This window comes from Xylocopa sonorina, chromosome 5, assembly GCF_050948175.1.
Source record: "Xylocopa sonorina isolate GNS202 chromosome 5, iyXylSono1_principal, whole genome shotgun sequence".
Taxonomy (NCBI): Eukaryota; Metazoa; Arthropoda; class Insecta; order Hymenoptera; family Apidae; genus Xylocopa; species Xylocopa sonorina.
Window position 1 is genome coordinate 3,095,811 of NC_135197.1, and position 22,057 is coordinate 3,117,867.

The following is a 22,057-nucleotide window of genomic DNA, read 5'->3' on the forward strand; positions in this document are numbered from 1 at the left end:
AACGTACGTTACTTACAAATACACTTATAATGCACCTATGTATAAAACGTAGGAACTCTGTACGTCCGCTAACGCTCGAGATATCACAGCTAAACGACATTAAGCTTTCGTCTGCTCACGTTAAAGCTACAATAAATAAGTTCGACAAATCGTCTTCTTCAGTGATTAACATCGATGACCGTTACAGCGCGACACCCTCGAGAACTTCGTGTCCCGTGTCGATGCGCGGTAATCGCTCGTAACCGGTCACGATTGATCAAGTATCGAATCATTATACATTTAAATACAAACGCGTTGCGTTATTTGCGAAGAGTCGAATGTGAACAATTTCCGCAGACATTTGTGTACCTATCCGTACTTTCGAGGTAAAATATCGTGTCTCCATTTTTTGTTAATATCAAGATAAGCATCTCTACGTTAAGTGCTTCTACATAATTGGAATGCAACATTAATAACAAAAATCTCGTTCGAAATTTTCATGAAAATATGACATATTCTTATTCGAAATTTAAGAGCTTCCTTCGCATTTAAATTTGTTCCAACGGAGATACGATTTTTTACCTTTCAAGTACAAGTACAAGATCATTATACATAAAAATTTATCCTTTTTTAATCTGAGAGCGAAGTATCTATAGCAATTTTAATCGGAATTTCGACGTTTTCGCATTAACTTTTGTCACCTATTCGCACGTGTCGGTTACATTGGGATAGGGTAATCGTTTTACTACGTTCCCATCTGTCGCACGTGTATAATATGGCCTAGCAAATTCAGATGCATCCGTCTGTAATTATGATTGATTAATCGTTCAATCATCCCGTGATCGGTCGAAAACACGCCATGCACATCGAACTTTCTTTCCTTTCTTTTATCAGTGTTACTCGCTATTCTAGTTATTTAAGTATGTTATTTAACATAATACTGTTCTGAACTACGCTTCTTAATACTGGTCTCTAGTATACAAACTTGATTTTCAATAACACATTTATAGAACTATCAAAATGCACCAGCTGTCGCAAGCGAAACGGGCGATTCGTCGATAAAATTTTATTGCTCTCGTCTAATCCTATCGCGAAACACTTAACGGCTACACCACCGGAACAAACTGGCAAGACTGTAAAAATACTAAGCATCTATGAATGATCGTGGCGATAAAATAAATAAGAAATACGTATGAATGACAAATTCGTAGAACGTAGAAAAGAAAAAGAGAGAAAATTAGTGAAATTCCTCCGAGGAAGATCGACAGGCAAATAATTTCCAATACAATGATGAACATACATACTAAGAGCATAAATAAAGAAGTTATAAAAAATAATAATAATAATAATAATAGTAATAATAATAATAATAATACGCACAAACGAATGAATCTCGAAATGTCTAAAGGAACTAAAGGACTTACGCATTGTCTGTACAACCATCTTAAATGCCTTTTAAATTAATACTTGTAAAAGTGTAACGCGATGGAGATGTACCAGTCGTAACAGTAGAGAGTTCCTTGTCGCAAAGGGGTTGCCTGTTAACCGTCCGAACAAAATAACCGATAGATCTCGTAAAAAATGTAGAGAAACCTTGTTAAGCTGAATTCTATCGCATATCTGCAAGCTTCTTCTGTTTGTTCTCCTCCAATCTCCTCCTTGGAATGCCTCTCTTCGATCCCTGAGGCAAGGAACTGTTCCGGGCAGCGTCCAGCGTGTGTTTCCGGACTGGCCTCTTTTGCTTCTTTATCTTCGGAATCCGTTTACCCTTTGGCCTAGTTCCTTTGTTAATGTTCTTAGCTGTTTGGGGCGGCTTGTTGAGATCGCAAGTGCCCGGCCCAGGTTCGGTCGCGTTGCGGAAGGCTTTCGTCCAGGCCTTCAAAAATGTCTGATACAATCTGATCACGCCCCAATCCTGAATCAACATCAGAGTTAGGTCGCCCTCCTTTGCCCAGTTCGAGCTTTCCGTCACTAATCTGGCCGTGTGCCCCGTCGGAATCTTCAACCCCAAATTCAATATGGCTGTCTCCACTTCGCACAACACCTGCAATATCAAACGTAAAATTAGAAAAAGTAGATTCAATTTTTTGGACATTAACGTTTCAAATCGTAATCACTGACGTTTCAGAATGCGCGCATATGTTCGTACCTTGAGAATTTCATTGTGCATTTGGTTAATGATCTTGTTTCTCCTGTTTATCGTGAGGTCGGCGTTGATGTCGGATATCAGGCGGAAAGCTCGGAGGTGATGGAACGTGATGGCGAACTTCTGGAGCGAGTTGTGTAGATGCGGAAGCGCGCGATCGGCTTTCTTCCCTTTTTCGAGACACTGAACCTCCCTGGCGTACCACTTGTACTCCATCTCTGGTAACCATGACAATCTGTACTGCCCTTTCAGCTCTTTCACCTGCGAAATAAAGATAAAATATTCTTTCATTCAATTATCCTACAAACGGTACAAAAAATTCTTATCTATTCTTCTAAATTGGTTCAATTATTTCCTCTCCAGTGCTTCGTTCGATGTAGCAGAGTTAAATAGAACTCTATCGTGGCGTGCATAAAAATTCAAAGCGATATACGATAGGATTTCCACGGATACTTGATTTATGTCGATCTTGAGTAACGCAATTTCATCGAGCGGCAAGCGCGAAATGTTAACTAGAAGACCAGTCGGTGAATAGGATACCGAGCACCCCGGCTGTCCGTGTCTCTCGAAAAATGCAATTACGCTCGTGCGTGGCACATCGTAACGAATGCAAATTGCAGGCAGAACAGAAAGTAGGACTTTAGCAACGGCGCGGGTTGCGCACGTGCGAGCCTCTGTGAAAGAGCCGCCCACTCTCTTTTACCCCGACGCGGTTCAGCGATTAATTACGTATCGCGGTCAGGTCGAACGTCACGGTTTACCTTCGAGTATATCTCGTTCACGTCCTTCAGATTCATCTTGAAATGGTTCTGCGCGACCCGCAGCTGGGTACGGACCCTCTTCAGCGTACGGTGGACGCTGTGCCTCTGTGTCATCCTCTTGAACGGCATCGCGACCGGGTTGCCGCAGGGTTGCAACCATCGTTCCTCCATCGTGTTCGATTTCGACACAGCGGTACGGGGTCCGTAAGCAGGTGCGCTTGATACCGTGGTCAGGCCCGAACTCAGGATGAATGCGAGGCTCGTCAAGATGATCGTCTGTGCCACCGAATCTGCAACAGATTCATAAAAACCGAGGTCAGACAAAGGTTTCGCACCCCTGCGTGTAGATTTTGTTGTTTCTCTTATTCTACTTGATACACTCTCTCTACACTATACTTCGAATTGAAATGTGTATCTTAAACACTTGGCAGTGTGTGTATTTCATATAGAGGTGCGATTTATAGGGAGCAAGCTGGCACAAACAAGCGCTGAAAAGTGAGATCTCGAAGATGTTAAAGTAGCTTCTGAAGTCGGGTTTCGCATCTCGGAAAAGGAGGCTATACGCTGTCCGAGTGAACGAGCCTTACGACTGCGAACGGTCGGCGTGCAAGTTAAATGACTTAATTTCGATTGAAATTCAAGCAACGCGCCGCGTCATTCACGAGTCACGATGCCGTCCATCGGCTCGATTTTGAAACGCAACGCGCCGGCTCGTGTAATGGAGATTGCGTTGCACCGATGATGCACGCGTACGCGCTTTTAGCAGCGGTTCGTTTGGTCCTCGAATAAAGATGACTCGATGGGAGACGATTGCGCGGACGGTTTTCCGATCGATCGCGGATCTCGGGCCGCGGAAAAGATCGTCCGCCGCGGGAGGCCGCGGGAGGTTAACAAAGAGCGTGGACCAGGATCGAGGAAAGGTCGCGCGGCGTTTCACGCCCGAGGGTGCGATAGAGAGGCTGGACGGAGGATAGAAAAAGAGGAAAAGGGAGAACCGAGGCTCTTCCGACTTTCACAGTCGGCGTATCTACATGGATACACGTAGGTACCATTGCACCTACGCGCCAATTTAACAGCGACCAATCGTCGCCCCCGCAGTAGGAAATGGGTTGCAAATCGGAGAATCAGGATTTATTGCGCAATTAAACGTCCCAGCTTACGACTTCCTTCGCGATTCCACGGCCCCGCGAACTCACCCCGAGGGCGTGCGGATCTCTCCAACTTTTTACGAGGCCGGATCCCCGCCGGTTAATAAATTTCGCCCGGGCTTCATTATCGTCCGATTTCGTGTAAACGTAAACCGGAGCGTCGATTAAAACTGATTTATCTCCCGTAGCGGCGAAACGGCGAGCAAGCTTTCGCGACCCCGAATTTCGGATAATCGATGTCCCGCGATTTTAATAAGACCGCGGAAATCGAAGATTGTCGCGTGACCGGATAAAAACCTTGAAATTCAGGTTTCAACTTCAACTCTCGTGCGAGGTAAACGTAGTAGCCGAACTTCCGTAATGGCATAAAGAAACATAATTTACAAGGAGCAAGTTTACCCCCTTCTTAGTGATTTTGTTTCAAGCAATCTTGGGAATGATTGGAGACTAATTTGTCGGCAAATTTATAGCATTTTTCAATTATTTCACGAAATACCGGTAGAAATTACGAAGGTAACGGACAAGCGGATAACGCGAGAACGAGACGAGATCCATTAGAATGGATGCTGGCCGGGATTTCTCCGAGAATAGAAGGTGCAGGATACAAACGAATTCAGAATCGACAGCCCTATTCACCGTGCCGACAAAGACCGCTCGCGGACCACCGCGGGGGTAATTAACGCGCGTTAATTGCCCGTGCGTGCGTGTACGGGCATGCGCAGCAACGATGCGTGTGTTCGGACGCGAGCTGTCACGGCGATTCGATACGATCGTTCGTGCAATTCGCACGTCAGTCACGCGTGAACGAACACACGTCGTCTTAGCGCATTGGCCAGCAAGGGCGCACGTGTGCCGTCCGATGATGCGCATCTCGCACCCCGAGAGACTCGATCGCGTTCGAACTCTTCTATTGTGACCGCGAGTGATTAATTGAAACGGCGGCGTCCCGCGCCGCGTCTCGATCGTAAATCAAAACCGTTAACCGTAACTGGTTCCACGGATTCGCGACGTGTTCTTATTATCGTATGAATATACGACGCGAAGGGTCGCAAGGTGTTGCGGTTAACGAGGGAAAAGTCCACCCTGGAACGAATGCTCGATGATATCGCGTTTAACGTCGATAATTCACTCGCGGGCCTCAAGCGCGAGACCGTACGTGCTCGCTAATCGGGGACCGACAATACGACCCAGTCGACTTTCAATACGACCGATTCGAGCGATCGTGACAACGTGTAATATGCCCGACAATACCCATTGACACGTCCGCTGTTGTCAATCGTCGAAAGCGTCGAACGATTCGAACGTACACCGTGAAGTTCTAACGAACGTGACCCCTGCGAGCATTCGCGTTAGAGGCTCGCATTAGCTCGACGATAAGTCACGATTCGATTAGCCCCGTTGCCGCTTGCGACCAGGGTGAGACAGTCGCACCCGTGTATCTTATCGTAAACTCACGCCTCCTCTTCGTTCTCCCGGAATTGCTCTCCGCCGCTGGTCCCAGCCGAGTCGTATCCTCGGATATACACACCGCGTGGGTGTACCGCCGTTAAAGGTGCACCCCGTATTGTGTACACATCTCTAACGACCGTTGCTCCCAACTGTATCAATTTGCGTCCGCTACTCCCCATCATTCGCCCCCCTTCTGTTTTTCGCGAGCCGTGCTCGTGGTTTACGTAAGTATCGTGTCAGTCGGAAGTCTCGCGCAAAATCTTTTCGATGGCTTTCCCTATCGAGCTTCTATTGTGCTACCACGAATGCGCGCACGGAATCGCGGAATATACGAGATATTGTGGCGTATACTTTGGATTCAACGGCGGATTATTTATACTTGATTCAAACCTACTCTCTCGCGATCGAATGCGATAAATAACGAGAAACTTCGGAAGTTGATCAACGAGAATGGCTGGCCAGCTATGGGCGAGAGATCGAAGAGTGCACGTATTACCCGGTATTCAGACTCGATCGGGACAATTTGCATGGTTGCACAGGGATAACGATTTAAAAGCAGCCATATGTAACTGTCACCCGGTACCACCGGCGCGAACACGATCGACGAAACGCGATTACGGATTCACGGGCCAATTTGCAAATTAAGATGTTCTTACGTTAACAGCCCGTGCATTTCGCCGATCACATTTGCGACGCTTGGGGTGGGGGGACTTAACGATTGCTTTAGCGGCTCGATGATGGACCTGATGAAACGGCACGCCTCGTTCCCGGGTCAATCAGGTACTTGAAAATCGGAACGGAATCTCGGATCGCAATCTTCACAGGTTATAATAACGGTGCTATCCCGGGCTGTATCATCCCCGGTTCCCAATGATCCGCATTCCGGGCAATGTCGTGTTCGGAAGATTGCTCACTCCGGTTGTTTAATACGTACGTTCGCCGGGTCTGTCGATCGTTTCTCAAAGTGGAATCGCCGCCATTCTCGCGATGGATTCCCCGGATGCCAGTAGTCGGGCCGATCGGTCGGCCCTCCGGTGATTTGGAGAAAAGAAGGCGGAGAAGAGGGTGGAGGGTAGAGGATACCTTTTTTCCCGCGGAGCTCGGGATGAAGATTGTTGGTTTTGCTACACCAGTACCGGAGTGGTGAATGCCCCAGGGCGGCAAAAGGCGGTTGCTGCTTTCTGAGAACGGGTCGGAGTCGGCCGCACCGGGAGCGGTGATTGCGTGGTGATTAGCCTCCACCTTCGCCTCTTTCGACCGACTCGAACAAGGGAGAACGGAGCGACCGCGGGAGGAAACGAGACGAAGCGAGTACTCGTCGGGGCGAAAAGAGAGGCGGATTGTCTTGGCAGAAAGAACAAAATATCATTGCCAGGCGCGAGTGTGGGACCGGGTTGCCCGATACAAAGCGTTCGAGAGTACTTACGTACCTATATACCTGTAACACGTATCCCCCAGAGTAACGCGACGGGATCGGTCAGATAAGTATGTGCTCGGTCACACGTACGCATCGCGTGTAAAACCCGAACGCGTCACTGGAGACATTAATATGGAAATGTTTGTTGCACGCTCGTAAACGAAACAGGCGAAACTGTAACGTGAGATGGACTTTCTTTCGCGAGCTACAGCTTCGCAAAAGGGCAAACGATACTGGTTCGAGGTGAACATTAAATATCAAAATGATTACAAGATGATAACCTACACTGTTAAGGATAATTAATGTCGAGTTCGGTTCTGCAAAGTGGAAGCATAGAGTGCTTTTTCTCGCACGGCGAGTAGTTTCCAACATTACTCCAAGGACTAGTACGTATCGATAAATTTTAAGGTACGACGCACTGCACACTTCTGCCATTTAATGTTACACCCATACATCGCGATCGATCTGATAAAGTTGCGAAACTGCAATTTCTTTCGAATTTCAAGCAACATGTACGCTCCTTATTATAATTTACGAGAGAACGACCAATATTATATTAAATTACTATTATTCAGCCTCATGATCGTACATGTTTCACGCCTCGATTCTAAAGTTATCCCAATGATTGATGACCGTAACTCGACGATATCCTCTACCTTTACTTGCGAGAACGTAATTCGACAAATACCGATGAAATCAATCGAACGACTCATCAACGCGTATGCTACGGCTACCGTTCCACACCTCCTCTCGGAATTGCCCCGTTCATACGCAACGCACGTAAACGCGTGTATACAAAAATCGAGTTCTTTAAGCGAAGGTATATAGCATCTTCATCCGCGACAACAATATCGCGTTCTATGCGCGAATACACGGTGGTCACCGTAGAAAGAGCCAGATTATGCGCGGCACGCAACATTTAATACGATACGCACGCGAAGGGTCGTTGGGAATAATCCCAGAGACGTCGAGCTTTACCTTGCATCCGATCTCGAAACGATACGATATCGCCTCGCACACTCGTTAATATTTTCGTTAACCTGTACCACGAATGAACGATTCTTCGCTGTCCAAAATTCTTCGTTCCATTCGACAGATTCGAGACGCGAAATTCTCCTGCTGGTCATCGTGACCTATCGTCGCGTTTTCACGATGAGCAAGGAAAACCAGGTCAACCTCGGACGGTGTCTCCGCCAATGGAAACTGACGTCACGGATGCGCCAGACAGATTAGCGGGGCGCGCGAGGATTTGCATTTTGTCTGGTGGGACCAGCTCGCGTTGGATATTCCCCATCGAGGGACGACCCCACCCATAAACGGCACGGTGCTCGGAGATTTTAAGTTTGGCAGGGTTGCGCGTTAACCTCGATCCTTTGCTTTCTTTCCACCGATCTCGCCATCGTTCTCTCTTCTCTTCGCTTTTATTTTCTCTTTATTAGGCCTCGTCTACCTGTTACGCGTTGCATCGCGTTCGTTCGGCGCTTTCCGCGTTCTCAGCGGTATCTCTAGGAAGGCACCCATACAGCGCACAGCGATACGCCGATACGTAGACGCACCTCCGCGCAACGAAGGTGCTTTACGGTATTACGACGATATGGATCACTGATGTCATACTGACGTCATCCATCGTTTATATCCAGAGGTGACAACCTACCGTTGGCATCGGTGCAAGAGTTGATCGGGAACGACGTTTCACGACCGCATCGTGGCGAACAGGGGGGAAGAGCTCAGAGCGCTGGAATGCACGCGATCGGCTACTACGGCGTTCAATGTCATCGTCGATTACATTATCTCGGATCCACGAGCGACGATAGGCCGCACACGCGTGCGCACACGTGCGTAAGAAAGCTGCTCGCGGAGGCCGATTCTATGTGCGGGAATCGCGGCCGATGGTATCACGGTGCACAATCGCGTCCTCCTGCCTCCCTTTCTTTTTCGAACGATTGCGCGACGCACCGTCTCCCCCGTTTTCCATTGAAAGATTGCGCGTGGCTCGGCGTTTCGCCAGATCGTCCGTCGCGCGCACGCCAACGTTCGAATCGCGCGTCTGCGCGCGTCCACGAACGGCCAGCTTCTGCTAATGCACGTTGGGATCGAGGAATCGTTAATGAACGCGACGTTGCGCGTGCTGTGGAAGCTAGTAAGGTAGGAAGATCGCGGACGAAAATTTGAGAATTGCGATCGCGATGTAATCGCGTTCCTTTCCTACCTCTTATTAAGAATAAACAAAAAAAAAAGAGATAAAGTTGCCACCCCAAATTGTCTGCGACCCATCAACGCTTTAAAACCGTTCTTTTATGTCTGTCTATGGTTCGATCGATGTATACAGAATTCAGATCTCTCGGAAGAAAAGTATATTTATGAGCAGTTGTTCCTTTCTCAGATTCCAGGAGAAACGATAGAAGGGGTCATCCCTAGCTTTTCCTCGGTTTTACGCGAAGGAACGTTATGAATATTTACGATCAGATGAATCCTCCCGGCGCGGCATTACGTGCGGGAGAAATAGATTATGCAAACGATTGTGAAATTACCTCGCGTTTGGCGCGATAAAACAGAATAAAAGAAAGATTGTGATTAATGGGCAATAATATGCATTATTCATTGCGCGCATTCCCGTCAGTCTAGTTCTCAGCGACGAGTGTGCACGCACTCTTTCTTGGAACATTCCAAGAGAAAGAGGCGAGGAAGGGGGGTGCAGTTTCCACGCCTGTGTTCATTCACACTCGGACACGTTTGTCCTTGCGCGTTCGCGAGTTAGAATCAGCGGCCGGTGGGCGAACGGCCCCGCAGGAGCCACCCGTCTTTTTACGCGGCCCGTTTCGAGGCGAATCCGCTGCCCCTTTTGAACTTCCGTTCGGCCATTAAGCCCGCGCTGGCACAGCGCGCACAATGGACAGAGCGCTGGTCGTTTCGTCTCGTCGCGGCCGTGGGTAATTTGCCGTTTGTCGCGCGTTCGATTTCGCGACGCGCCTTTACGACCGTCGTCGTAAAGTCCCATTCACACCGAACCCGGTGACGATTGTAATCTCCTGGCGGAACGCTCGCCTCCGATGTTTGCTTAATCTAATCGAGGTGACGGTATTATGGCGAGACTAAATATGTTTTCAGTCTCGAGCGGCGTTTTCCAATATCGGAGATAATCTATGGGCAACGGGAATGAAACTTGGATGAATCGAATGACTTGCAACATCGTCTTTCTTTTTTTTTTCTCTTCCTCGCGATATCGACGGTTTACGAAATACAATTGTGTTTACATGCACGGAAGATTCGAGTTCCTTTTGCTTTCTTTACTGCAATAATTTCACGTTTCAAAGGCCACTTGGCTATCAGCAATTCAAAAGGCTTATCTCTTCAACTTCCGTTTCTCCTTCGACATGTTTTCAATAATCTCAACTACACTTTTCAATATTCAATTGAAGTATCTGTTTATTTCAAACAATCGCTGAAACAGATAAACCCGCCAGTGACTGGCACAACGAAGACAACATCTAAACATTCGTTTCTTATCCGACAAATGATTTGGAAGTACCAAAGAGTAGAATAATTCTAGCCCTACAAAAGTCCAACTAACGAGACAATTGTCCAACGCGGGCGCCCTACTGCAATTAGCTTTATCTACTGCGCGGCTGACCAAGCGCGAGTGGCTGCATCTACTACCGTCGCTTCTCATTGGAGAACGGTAGATCCGGAACCATTGCTCGCGTTTGTACCCGTATTTTCCGATGATACAACCAACAACCATCAGAAACTCGATAAAAAACAGGTGGTCCAAGACTTTGACGGAGTCTTCCACCCTTCTTCGTCGTTCTCCGTTAATGAAAATGAAGACGTATGCCCGTGGCAATTTAGGCGCCCGGCACCTTTCCAAAAGGCAACAGTGTTATCCGATTAAGCGAAATTCTCGAACGCGAAACCGTAAAATTGCGCAGCCCGCGTCGCATTAAAGAAAGCAAAGACCTTTGCGAGACTAACGGCGGGCGGTCTCTCATCGTCGAGTAGGGACATAAAATCGAACTTTCGCGCCGCGGCTTATACGACCCTTTACGAGGATCTGGCGCACCAGGGATATACAGAGATGTCAGTGGGGCTCTTAGATGGAACTGGGTATACACAACGCGTACCACGCCTCGGCCGTCCCTTTAGGATCTTTACGATTTTCACGCATTGTCGAACGCGGCGAGCCGATAGCGACCTCGAACCCGGGGTCATAAAGTCGGCCGGCTCAGCCACGAGATGTCATCGCGTCATTGCTTTTAATGCTCATCGCGCCCCTCTGCACCGGTGATTAAAATACGAGACACCTATATAAAGGCTGGCTAATTTTTTCTCTACGAACCACGCGCACCGAGTGTGAGAATATTTGCTAACAATATTCGCACGGTTTCGTTATCGGCAGATAGTCGTACCGGGTTGTAAAATAAACAATATCGTTGATACCGGTTGTAGAGTGTTACATTTTGTATTTTATCTCGTCGGAGCAAGCGTTGCTTTTTCAAAATCGGATCTTCAACCACGAGGGATACAGAATAATCCAGCGACTCTTTCCTCCTCGGCGCGGCATTAATAATTTATAGAAGCGACTGATGCCACAAGTTATAAATAACGAGAGAACAAGAAAACGGTTTGCATACTACGCTCCGTTGCGTGTGCTCGCACCGTGTGTTCGCCGGGACATTGCCGCAAATTACTCGGACGACGCGGAATTAAATATAATCGATCAACTCGGGTTGCACAAATTACCCGCGGCGGTCGCAACGTGTTGCGTCTATAATAAAATGGTCGATACACAAATAGGTCAGCGCTCTGACCCGATCTCTGGAACGAGAGTCACGTCACAATGTTTACTACTCGGCGAGAAACCCTGCTCGGCTTTAAAAGGTGAAACACGCGTGGGTCTGCGGCAGATAAACCGTGAGCGGAGAGAACCGATCCCCCGCAGTAGTTGCCGATGCGATACGCGACGCCCTGGCCCGCGGATCCCCTCGGGACCCGGTGGTGCATTATAACCTTACGCGGAGTAGAAATTGAAACGCGATCGAGACGACGGGCACGTGGTAGCGGCCGCGTAAACGTGACCGATCCTCGTCGCTGGGGGAGAAACACGGTCGACGGTGCTCGTCGATGTGTCGCGGCGATCGTTGAACCGACTTTGCAACAATCGCACTGAATCAAAGAGTTGTCGATGGTCAGGCACGAACCCGCTCTCGCTCCACCCACGATCGACGTCCGAGCGAGCCACCCGAAGCGTACATACCCATTGTTTCTTGCCACTCTTTTTTTCGTCAAGGACGCACGGCGGTACGATCGACCGAGCCGAGACGGCCATTTTTTATCGCCCGAGGTGTCTGTCCGCAGGATTAATTAATGAAATCCGTCAGAGGAAAGTGGCTCGGCTGCCCGTGGGATTGAATTTTCACCGGAGCGAGATAAGCCGGCTTTATTAGCGGAGATAAAATCAACCGATTTGCTTTAATTCACGAGCGGCTGTCCCGTTCGACGTGGCGCGGCTCGCGACTGGTCCGCGAAAAATCGCGTTTCAGCGGGAGATAAATCGCAACCGAGGGAAAAGAAGACTTTTCCCGGGCTTATCGGTACCGGCGCGTGCAACGGTTAATTAAAACGCACGTGTCGTATCCCTCGGTATCTGGCGGACACTGTTCGCCTATTATATAACGGGTGACACACGCGCGTGTACTTGGACACCGCTAGACTCGCGGTTCGATGTGTGTACAAGCGACATTACGATCGGCGATAACTCAAGGGACACCTCTCGATCGTAACAGAGAGAAGAGAAGTTGCTTTTCGCGTTAACGATTCGCCGTTGGATAAAAAGGAGGGGAGAAAAAATTGCTGGCGTCGCGATCTGTCCGTAACGCTTCATTAATTGCCCCACTCACCGGAGCGTGGACATTTTTCCGCGTGAGAATGGTAAACGGGTCGGCCGTGCGGTTACCGATTCGCTCGCGGATCGGATCGAATCCGGCTGGCTCGCAGCCGGTATTCCCGGCGCGAGGACGCGGGCCGCGTGCTCCGGCTGTTCCTCTTTGCGGCCAGGATCGCGGCGGATCCATTCTTCTCCCACATTACAGCGGGACGCGGATCCGCGGCGCGAGCTGAAGCGCAACCCTGTACTTCGACATGAATGAACGCATCGGTCATTGCGCGGCGGCACCCCGAAGGTAGAGAATAGCAATCAGCCGCACGATGGATGGCGTCAGGTGGCAAGAGATCGCGAGATGCCAGCGCGTCTTCGGAGGGTCGTACGACCGCTGGCTTATTGCACGTTTCGTAATTGGCCCCGGCTACAGAATCAACACACCCCGGGCTATCGCCGCGCGTCGTTGCCTACCCGTTGGTACCGCTTGGTCCCATTTGGTCAAACTCCAGCTACGACCAATTATACGGATCCGTTCGTGGACCTCCAATTGGAGCGTTAGAGCGGTCTCGTTTCAGGATCGCCCAGAACTGTTCGAGCGTTACGGTTTATTGGATGCGTACGGTATACATTTCTATCCTGCTCGCGCTACACGTTTGGGAAGCGTGTAAAGTTGACGGATCCGACGGTTTTATCGAAGAATTGCTTAGTGGAGAACTAGTTGGTATCAATAGGTGATCAATTTCAGCGGTGTTGTGGATAAATTGGCTGAATTTGAATAAATATGTTATCTAAAGCTGGCTAATACTTGTACGATAATATACAATTCATTTTATGAGATATCCGATATGTAAATAGTAGAGATATTTATGGTAATTAAATTTATGTTGGGAGAGAAACAATTTAGATGCAGACGTCACAATAATTACTCGTATCAAGTAATAAATTGCTTAATTATTTTTACTTTCGTACATACTGTAATGTGATAGTCGCGAGATCGTTGTATCTCATGTTTGTATTTTTCTCTAATTGAAAACCCAATAAATACATGTCGTTGCACATTTTTCGTCAAGCTTGATGAATGCTCGGTGGGTATGTAATTAACGGGTGGAAAAAAATGGCCACGTTTTATGATGCATGATGCACGCTCTGCGAGCCCGACTCGCGGTCGCGGATACGGAAAGTGTCGGTATTTAAAATATGAACGCGCGTTATGTTTTACAAGCGCGGTGCCAGTTTGCGGAAGTAAGAGCATTTCCACGGCACACGATTCGCTTGGAGCTCTGTAATTGGCATCGTAGGTGGTGGAACGGAAGACTGTTCACCAAGGCCTCGTAAAGCTCGATTTGCTACGTAGCGTGTAATTTAAACATTGCCTCACTTCTGCGGTGTGCCATGCCACCCGCAATCCAAACTTTCATGCCTTTACCTACGATTTCAGGAACTTTGGTCGAAACAGAAGAGAACTAAGACGTGTTATTCGAATTACTTTGTCGATTGGTAAGAGATCAACTCAACTATTATTGCTTTTGTCAAGTATGTCTAATTTTTCTTGAATCTTGTTTAATTTTAATAAGAAATAGGGAGCAACCAGTGCATGATTTAATTTTTTAAATATTCAATTAGTTTTTATTAAATTCACTTTGCGTGTTCATCACAGTTATAAACCAAATTAGAGTGCAGGACACATATCGTACACGGTACATTAAAAACGTGAATTACTCGAGTAAAGCAAACGTTGCAAGCCGTAAAAAATTAAATCCTGCTTATCGTACTTTTTTTCCAAATAATAAATATCATATTATGACGAAAGAAAGTAGCGTAATTTACGTCAAAAACCGTAGATACGAAAACTAATTACAGATGCTAAACGCATTCGTGAACCTTTGCAATTAGCGGCTCGTTGGAGATAAAGGGAGCATGGTTAACGCTCAATTATAACAACCAAAGCGCGGTGGCCAAATTTGCCATAATTGTGGGCAAATGTTACAGCGGAGCAGAACGAAGATATGAATGGCAGCAGTATCAGACGAATGCGACAACTTTTAGCGTCTGTTAAATTTTTCTTCGATAACAACAGTTTAGTCGCCGTCGTATTCATTCCAATACTTCCAAGCGAGATAGAGACATGCTTTTAAAGAGGATTTCACATTTCGGGATGGCTTTTATGTCTGATAAATTATATCGTCGACTGTCTGCTTATCTTTTATTTGCTTGTCAAGTGAAAAAATTTCAGCACTTTACGATACTGTAATTGCAGCTATGAAATTGAGATATTTGTTACAAGTGTATCAGTGTACACGGATATCGTTAATTGCGTACACTTATGAACTTGTTCATTGAATTTTGTTGCGTTTCCTGTACACACTAGCTGACTTCACCATATCTGAAGTGCAACGCAACTTATATATAGACACATACGACATAAGATCGTACCAAAAGGAAAAATTGATTTCGCAATAACAAATATTTCCCTCCGGAGAAAGTAACAATTCCGACAATTATTACATCAGTCGTCACGAGACTGGCAATCGCACGTGTTGCGTCATAACCGAATGTACTTTTTCAACTACATATATTTCACGCGTCCCTGACATTCCAAACTAACAAAAAAAATACATATATACAAAGAAACCATAATAATATAAACCCCAGAATAAAACATACTTTATATACCTAATGTCACATAGAATCGCTATTACTTGGAACATGTCTCATTTACACGGCGATCAGATCGAAACGTGACAGAAGTTCCAGTCGAAGGCGCAGTTCCGGCGTTTTGCGAAATACAAAATGGTCGCAACTGGGCCGGCGATTGATAAGTCGGAGGGAATCGATAACATCGATTCGCCCATAAATCTTGAAACAATGACTCAAGATCGCCCTTGTTTCAACATCGCGTACACGTATCTATCGCGGCGACGAAGGAGATCGGCACCAGTGGCCGATAGCCGGCGGTCGGACAGGCGGGCCCGTCAGCGAACCCAGACGAGAATGCATGAAACTGAATTTATCACGGCGATGGGAGGGGTGAGGGGTAGACGCTGCCAGGTCTGTTTTACTCCGTCATCCCCTGGGGGCAACGCCGGTAACCGAGCGCGCGATTAACAAATTGACAGAAAAACCGACTACCGTGGTCGACCGCTGCAAAATCGACACGGCACGGATGACATACCGGCGACGTGTGTACGTTACGCCTGCGTATCTTGTCAACCGAACGCACGTCCGCTTCACCGCCTACCACACGTACCGTTTGTCACGTCTTGAGCAATTTTATACGCGACGCAACGAAAAAACCTCTCGCTATCGAACGAGCTGCACGGATAGAGGGACGGGGATAGACAATGAGAAGGAAACCGGAAAGTATATCCGACGGCTGTCCGAGTTCGCGAATGACGTACGTCAGAGCCAGCGTTTTTCGCCGGGAACGGAATTACGTGTAACGGAGGACAAGAAGTTCGATCGTGATTGAGTACGTACGTGGCGGGCATCCTAACGTCCGTCTTTCCTATCGACGCTGATGCTACCGTATCGAATTCTTCTTCTCCTGTTATCGGTTATCGTTTCGATGAGTTCGCGGATTAGCTCGTTACCGAGGCTGTTCGTTCGGTTTTGATCTTTTAAAAGTTCGATGTCGCGCTCGGATTTTTGCCGCGGCGTAATTTATTTTATCGAGAAACATGTAGAGAAACGATAGCTTTAAATTGTTAGAAGTCGAACCGTTACAGACGATTAATAGTTTGTAGTTAGATCGAGAAAACCGATCGCATAAACATTTATTTCAACGTTTTAAGATAGAATCGTGGTTAGTGCTTAAATAACTCTCGCTGCGACTTGAACCAGCGTAACCAATTCCGCTCGGTTACTTGCAAATATATGCTGCGACTAGCTGCGACAGGTTTATGTGAATATTTCTAGTACTCTTACGTGTTATACTGTTATCTCCCGGGGTAACATTACGTATCGTTAAATATCGAGTTTGATGCAATGATATATTGAGATGGTTAATTTGTCTTTATCTTCTTTTGTAATTTGTCTTATTCTCGTTTTGAGAAGTTGTACAAGATTTACATTTTGAAACTCACCACGAAAACGGTTTGTGCTAATATAAGCGTGCGTCGATTCTTTATTCTTTTAATACTGCAAACAGTGTTGCAATGAAAATCCTATGCAGAGAGTAACGTTTCGATGTACCCAATGTCCCTCAACAGTCCGGGGATTGGCATAATATTTTCATTTCACGGTGGAATGCCCATCTGTCCCATATAATGTGTCCGGTGAACCCTGATGAACCCGAAACCACAACCTACTACGCGTTCGTGCCGTCCTCGAGCCCCCATCTTTTTCTTTTTCTAACTATAAGTATTCGCGATAAATCAGACGCGAAGACGCGAAAATATTCGATTCTCAACGCTCGCGTCGGTCCCACGTAGGCCACGCAAGTACTGGCAAAACAGTACAAAACAATTTTTTGGCGTTTCGTGCAATTTTCTGTGGAAGTGAAGGGATCGATGCAAGGACAAATTGCGATTGGTGCAATTTCGAATGGTTTTCTCTTGCGACCCTATTTCGGTCATTGGAATGCACCGTATAATTTCAGCTGGTGAAATTGCTTTATTACTTTCACCCCTGACTTGTGAATTTTCACTACGGCTGCCTTTTTCACGGCCGATAAAAAGCTATGAGCAACGCGACCGAAGAGCGTATACATGTCCGGAAGTCATTGAGGAATTCAGGTATCTGGCTTTCTCGTGACACTTAGATCGTCATAACAGTTCTGGAAACTGGTCGTCGGTCTTGTTAAAACATTTTCCTTCAAGAGTAGATGAAACGAATCGAGACTATACAATAATTCTGTACCAATGCAACATTTAAAGGGAATAGATAATAATTAAAATTTCCTAAAATTTCCTACTTTACAGAAAAACAAATAATAGCTATAAAAATAGCTAATTCGATGCCGTTGTGCATTTTAAGCGTCGATGTTATCGAAGACAACAAAATCGGTCCCACGAACGAACTAAGTTATTACGATCTCGAGCACCGAAGTAGCGAAACTCGAAATGAGCACAGATCGTGGTCCCAGAAAGAGTGGCGGTTTCACGGCGGCTCAGACGTGGCTGACAAAAGAAAAGAAGATTTGCCTCGGCACTTAAACAAGTGTCAAACGACTCCTCTTTCGTCCGTTTCGCTCCACCTCCGCGGGCGATCGGTTTCGTCTCGTGCGCCATCGAGAGGCAGTGAACCTCTGCCACCCCGTCGCCGTCGCGTACAACACGGGCGAGAAGGTGCTACGAACGCGTGCACCTCCGCGAAGACGAGGAGGTACACCGTCGACGTCGACGTCCCATCCGTCGAGATCCATCTCGCGCTCTTTCCCCCCTCTCTCTCTCTCTCTCTCTCTCGCTCTTCTCGCTCCCCTTGGTCTTCATCACTTTCAGCAACGAGTACGAGACCACCTCCGGGGCGCACGAGTGTTTGATAAACCGGTTAAGGCCCGTCCCCGGATCTGTTTGCCTTTGGCTTTTGTAACTTTACTAGTGTTGTGACTCGGCTCGGAGCTAACATGAAAAAAGGGTCCGCGATGGTACCCCGTGCAAACAGTCGGTGTGTGTCCCGGATCAACACGGCGCACGCCTCTATCGGCGACCGTAGCCTGCCCACCGACCACGGGAACACGCGGATGCGGCGGACCGAGGCGGACACGCCGACCGGACGATACTTTTTCACGATACCCTTCTCGCCCGCCGATCGAGGAAACGTACGCGTCTCGTTTTCACTCGCGCCTTTTCCCGGCCAGCCATGGTGCTGCTGGAGGAGGTGGGACTGTTGTGCCCAAAGGCCCGAGGAGATTCGTTGTTTGAACAGCGGCTGACAGGGCGAGGCACGAGATAATTACGAAACGCGAGAGCAAAGAAAGCCGATGTCTTGGGGACACTTTGATTCTCTGCCCCATGGAAATTTCTGTGACTTGCGAACGGATCATGGAAATATATAATCACGGTGTGATAACTGTAAATGGTAATTAGAATGAGAAAACATTGGTCGAATTCTACCCTCTTCAACGCTTCGAGGTCCGTCTTACGGTTTTGTTATTAAAATAAATTCAGATATCACTGGTGAACGGATAATGCAATGTGTATTTATGGAATCGATCGATAGCTAGCTCCAAAAGAGTGCAGGTTGGGAGAATGAATCACTACGATAAGCTGATAGTTTAATTACAGGGTTGAGATTGCTCGAAAATTCCAGGCCGAGAAGAGTCGCGAGATATCGCGAAGATCAGCATCGCTCATAGTTACGAATTTTTCAGCCGCCACGAGGACAAATATACCCAAGGAGGATGGAAGGATAAGTTGCTTGCGAAATTCAAGATCCCGTATCATTTTACGAAAATTTTGATTTGGATTTATTTGAAACGCGAAGGACCAGTTTCTCGGGGCCCGTTCCCCGCGCTAGTTAATTTATGTTTTTCAAGGCGATTTATATGTCGGATTGAATTCCGTCTCTGTGATAATTATACGATTGGCTCTATCCGAGTGGTTAATTTACAACTACGTAATTACACGTGTAATTAGATCTTTTTCCATCCCCGCTCGAAATATTTGATTAGTTTGCCCGATATCGCTTTCTTTTTTTTTCTCTCTCGACTCGTTACCGTAATATAAACGTTCCTGGTGGAAAAAAAAGGAAAGAAAAATCGTGCGTGCGAGAGAGGAATCGAGGGATGGAAAAAGATCGAAATAGACCGAACGATATCTTTCTTTCGCAGCCGGCATTCACGAAGCCAAATAAACAGACGGGGAACCGGCCCGTGTGTTGATTCGGATCGACACTTAGTCACTGTGGTCTACTAATTTTCCTTGTAAAGGACCTATTAATGATTGATGAGGTATTAATCGAGTCCGCTCCGATAGGACCCGCTGTCGTACGAAGCCGCAGGAGAGCGGCAACGTCAGCCCGTTATGCACGAAATAACAGACGAGCCGGCCGTTATCGTCGTGAAAAATAACGTTTACGTTCTCCGTTCGTATCCTGAACTCGAGATTACGAGCGACGAAGGAAATGGTACCTACTCTCCTCTCCCAAGATAATCTTTCCATTAATGTGTTTATACATGACGCAACGTACCGAAAGCTCGTCGCGACGTGTTCATTTTACGTCGCAACTTTCGACCATCGATCATTTCCATTATTTCAAACGAAATCGATCTCCTTGAGTTACGTCGAAATCTCGGTTCGAACGGATGAACGATCGCGCGATCGCGTAATCTGTAATTCTCGATCGAGCGACGATTTTGATCGAGTAACAGGGGGGATGATTAATTTATTTACGGAAAAAGGGGCAATTTTGTTAGAATCGAGCGAAATAGAATTATTTTCTGCGGATTCGCGAATGCCTTATCAACAGGTGGGTAGCACTATCTTTCAGGCCGCAGACAATTTCATAGAGATTACTTTCCCCTTCCATCGGAAAATTGTCGGTACAACGTGATTACAGCATGTAAGATATTAGCGTACGATAACAATTTAATTCAGTGATTCAACAGTTGCGTTTAATCAATACGACTTGTATAATTACGATATAGGAAGTCCAGACGTCCTCGGTTTTGCGATCAAAGGCTACTTCACGTGTAAGGAATTAAACGAAAAACGCTAGAACAAGTAGAACAAAGTTATATCTCGAGTAACACGAAAAACGAGGAAAATGTAATGGGAAGAAATATTAAATCAACGTTACCGTGGGACGTTTCATCGATGAATTATTCATAAATTCATAGGTAAACATTATCGAGTCGTTGGTTTATGTGACAGCGAAATATGTCAATCATTGACACGTACGATTACTTTTTATTTCCTAATCAATAACCGAGAGATATCCCTAATCAACGTCAGTGAAATACACAATGAAAATAAAAAAAAATTGCGTTCGAATCGTCGATACAAAGGTACCGAATAATCGCACCGAACATTCTCATGCTTTCGCGACTCATTCGGCAATTTCGACTTCCGAAGTGGCGTCTCGAAGTCCCAAAGCAGTTCTTTTTCGCACGCGAGATTTCTAGAATCGCGCGCGAGACGCGTAAATAAAGGAAAGAGCGGCTGAAACGTCGCGAGAAATCCTCACGTGTCACTGCATCATTATGTACATTACAGCGAAACTCGAAGCTGGATGCACCTTGTCGTTAGTTCTTTCCTGCAAGTGATTCCGCGAAATGCTCGCGTTGGAAATGAGGTACAGGTTGGTGGAAAAAATACAGCCGAACAAACGGACGGGCGATCCGCGCGACCAGCTAAACTATTTTAAAACCGTGCGCGCTTTCGCGAGAGCGGCGAAAAAGCGTCGTTCGCCCGTCGATAATTGAATCGCGGATTTTCGCACGACCGACTTTATCGCCGGTCCGTCACCGCTCGTTAAACCGTCCCCGCGGACGCGGCAAGAAAACGACGCGGTAACTTTTTGTTCCTTAAAGATACGAAAGTGGTAAAAGCTAGAGAGAAAGTGGATAGAATTTAGCAATGTACACACACCGCCTTAGTGTGGCGAGGGCGAACGCTCCGGCCACCAGCAGCTCGTGGATCATCTCTTCCTCGTCCGTCCGCAGGAGAGTCTTCGGCTTCTCCCGTCGATGCCTCTTGCTCGCATCCACTCACGCACTTCCGGTCCCGCCGCGGCACCGAGTCCTTTTCCCCCTCGGGAAAGTAGCCGAGTCGTTTCGTGGCGAACGCGAGAACGCGGTGTGACAAAACGCGGGAAGGTGGCGAACGAAAAATAGAGAAGAAAAGGCGAGGGAAAGGCGAAACGAAAAGAAAACAAGGGAGGAGAGACGCGTCAGATCGATGTCAACGCGACATAACAACGCACCAGAAATCTCCACATCGTGCGAACGTGCCCGCTAGTTCTCCCTCGTGCGATCTCGGTAAATCGAGGGCTGCGTGCGATTCGAGCGTTCCGTCCGCGTCCGACCGTGCTAGTTGACATTCGAGGGAACAACGCGTGCCCCTGTTCCGTACCCTTTTGCTCTGCGCAGACTTCCGAGCGCGAGTACCGGCGCGGTTGACCATTCGGCTTGCCGATCTCGTGGTGACTGAGTGGGTCCTCGGTTGCGACTCCCAGTTACTCACTCGGGCTCACGGACTCACTACTTCACCTCGCCCTCTCGCTCTTGCACGCTCGCTCACCGCCGCACGGTCCCACCTCCTTTCCCTCCTTGCCACCACCTCCTACGACACCCCACCTCCTCCCTCGCTCGCTCGAGTTCTGCTCCTCCGGGGCTACCTT

General features: G+C 47.4%; 1 protein-coding gene across 1 annotated transcript; it reads right to left on the reverse strand.

The window, feature by feature from the left end:
- Nucleotides 1–561: 561 nt before the first annotated feature.
- LOC143423650 (uncharacterized) lies at nucleotides 562–21,451 on the reverse strand. Its single transcript, XM_076895137.1, has 4 exons — nucleotides 21,305–21,451; nucleotides 2,887–3,176; nucleotides 2,129–2,386; nucleotides 562–2,023 (listed from the first exon to the last, which is right to left on the reverse strand). Exons 1-4 carry the CDS (start codon nucleotides 21,357–21,359, stop codon nucleotides 1,589–1,591), a joined length of 1,038 nt encoding a protein of 345 aa, XP_076751252.1. The 5' UTR covers nucleotides 21,360–21,451; the 3' UTR covers nucleotides 562–1,588.
- Nucleotides 21,452–22,057: the final 606 nt, after the last annotated feature.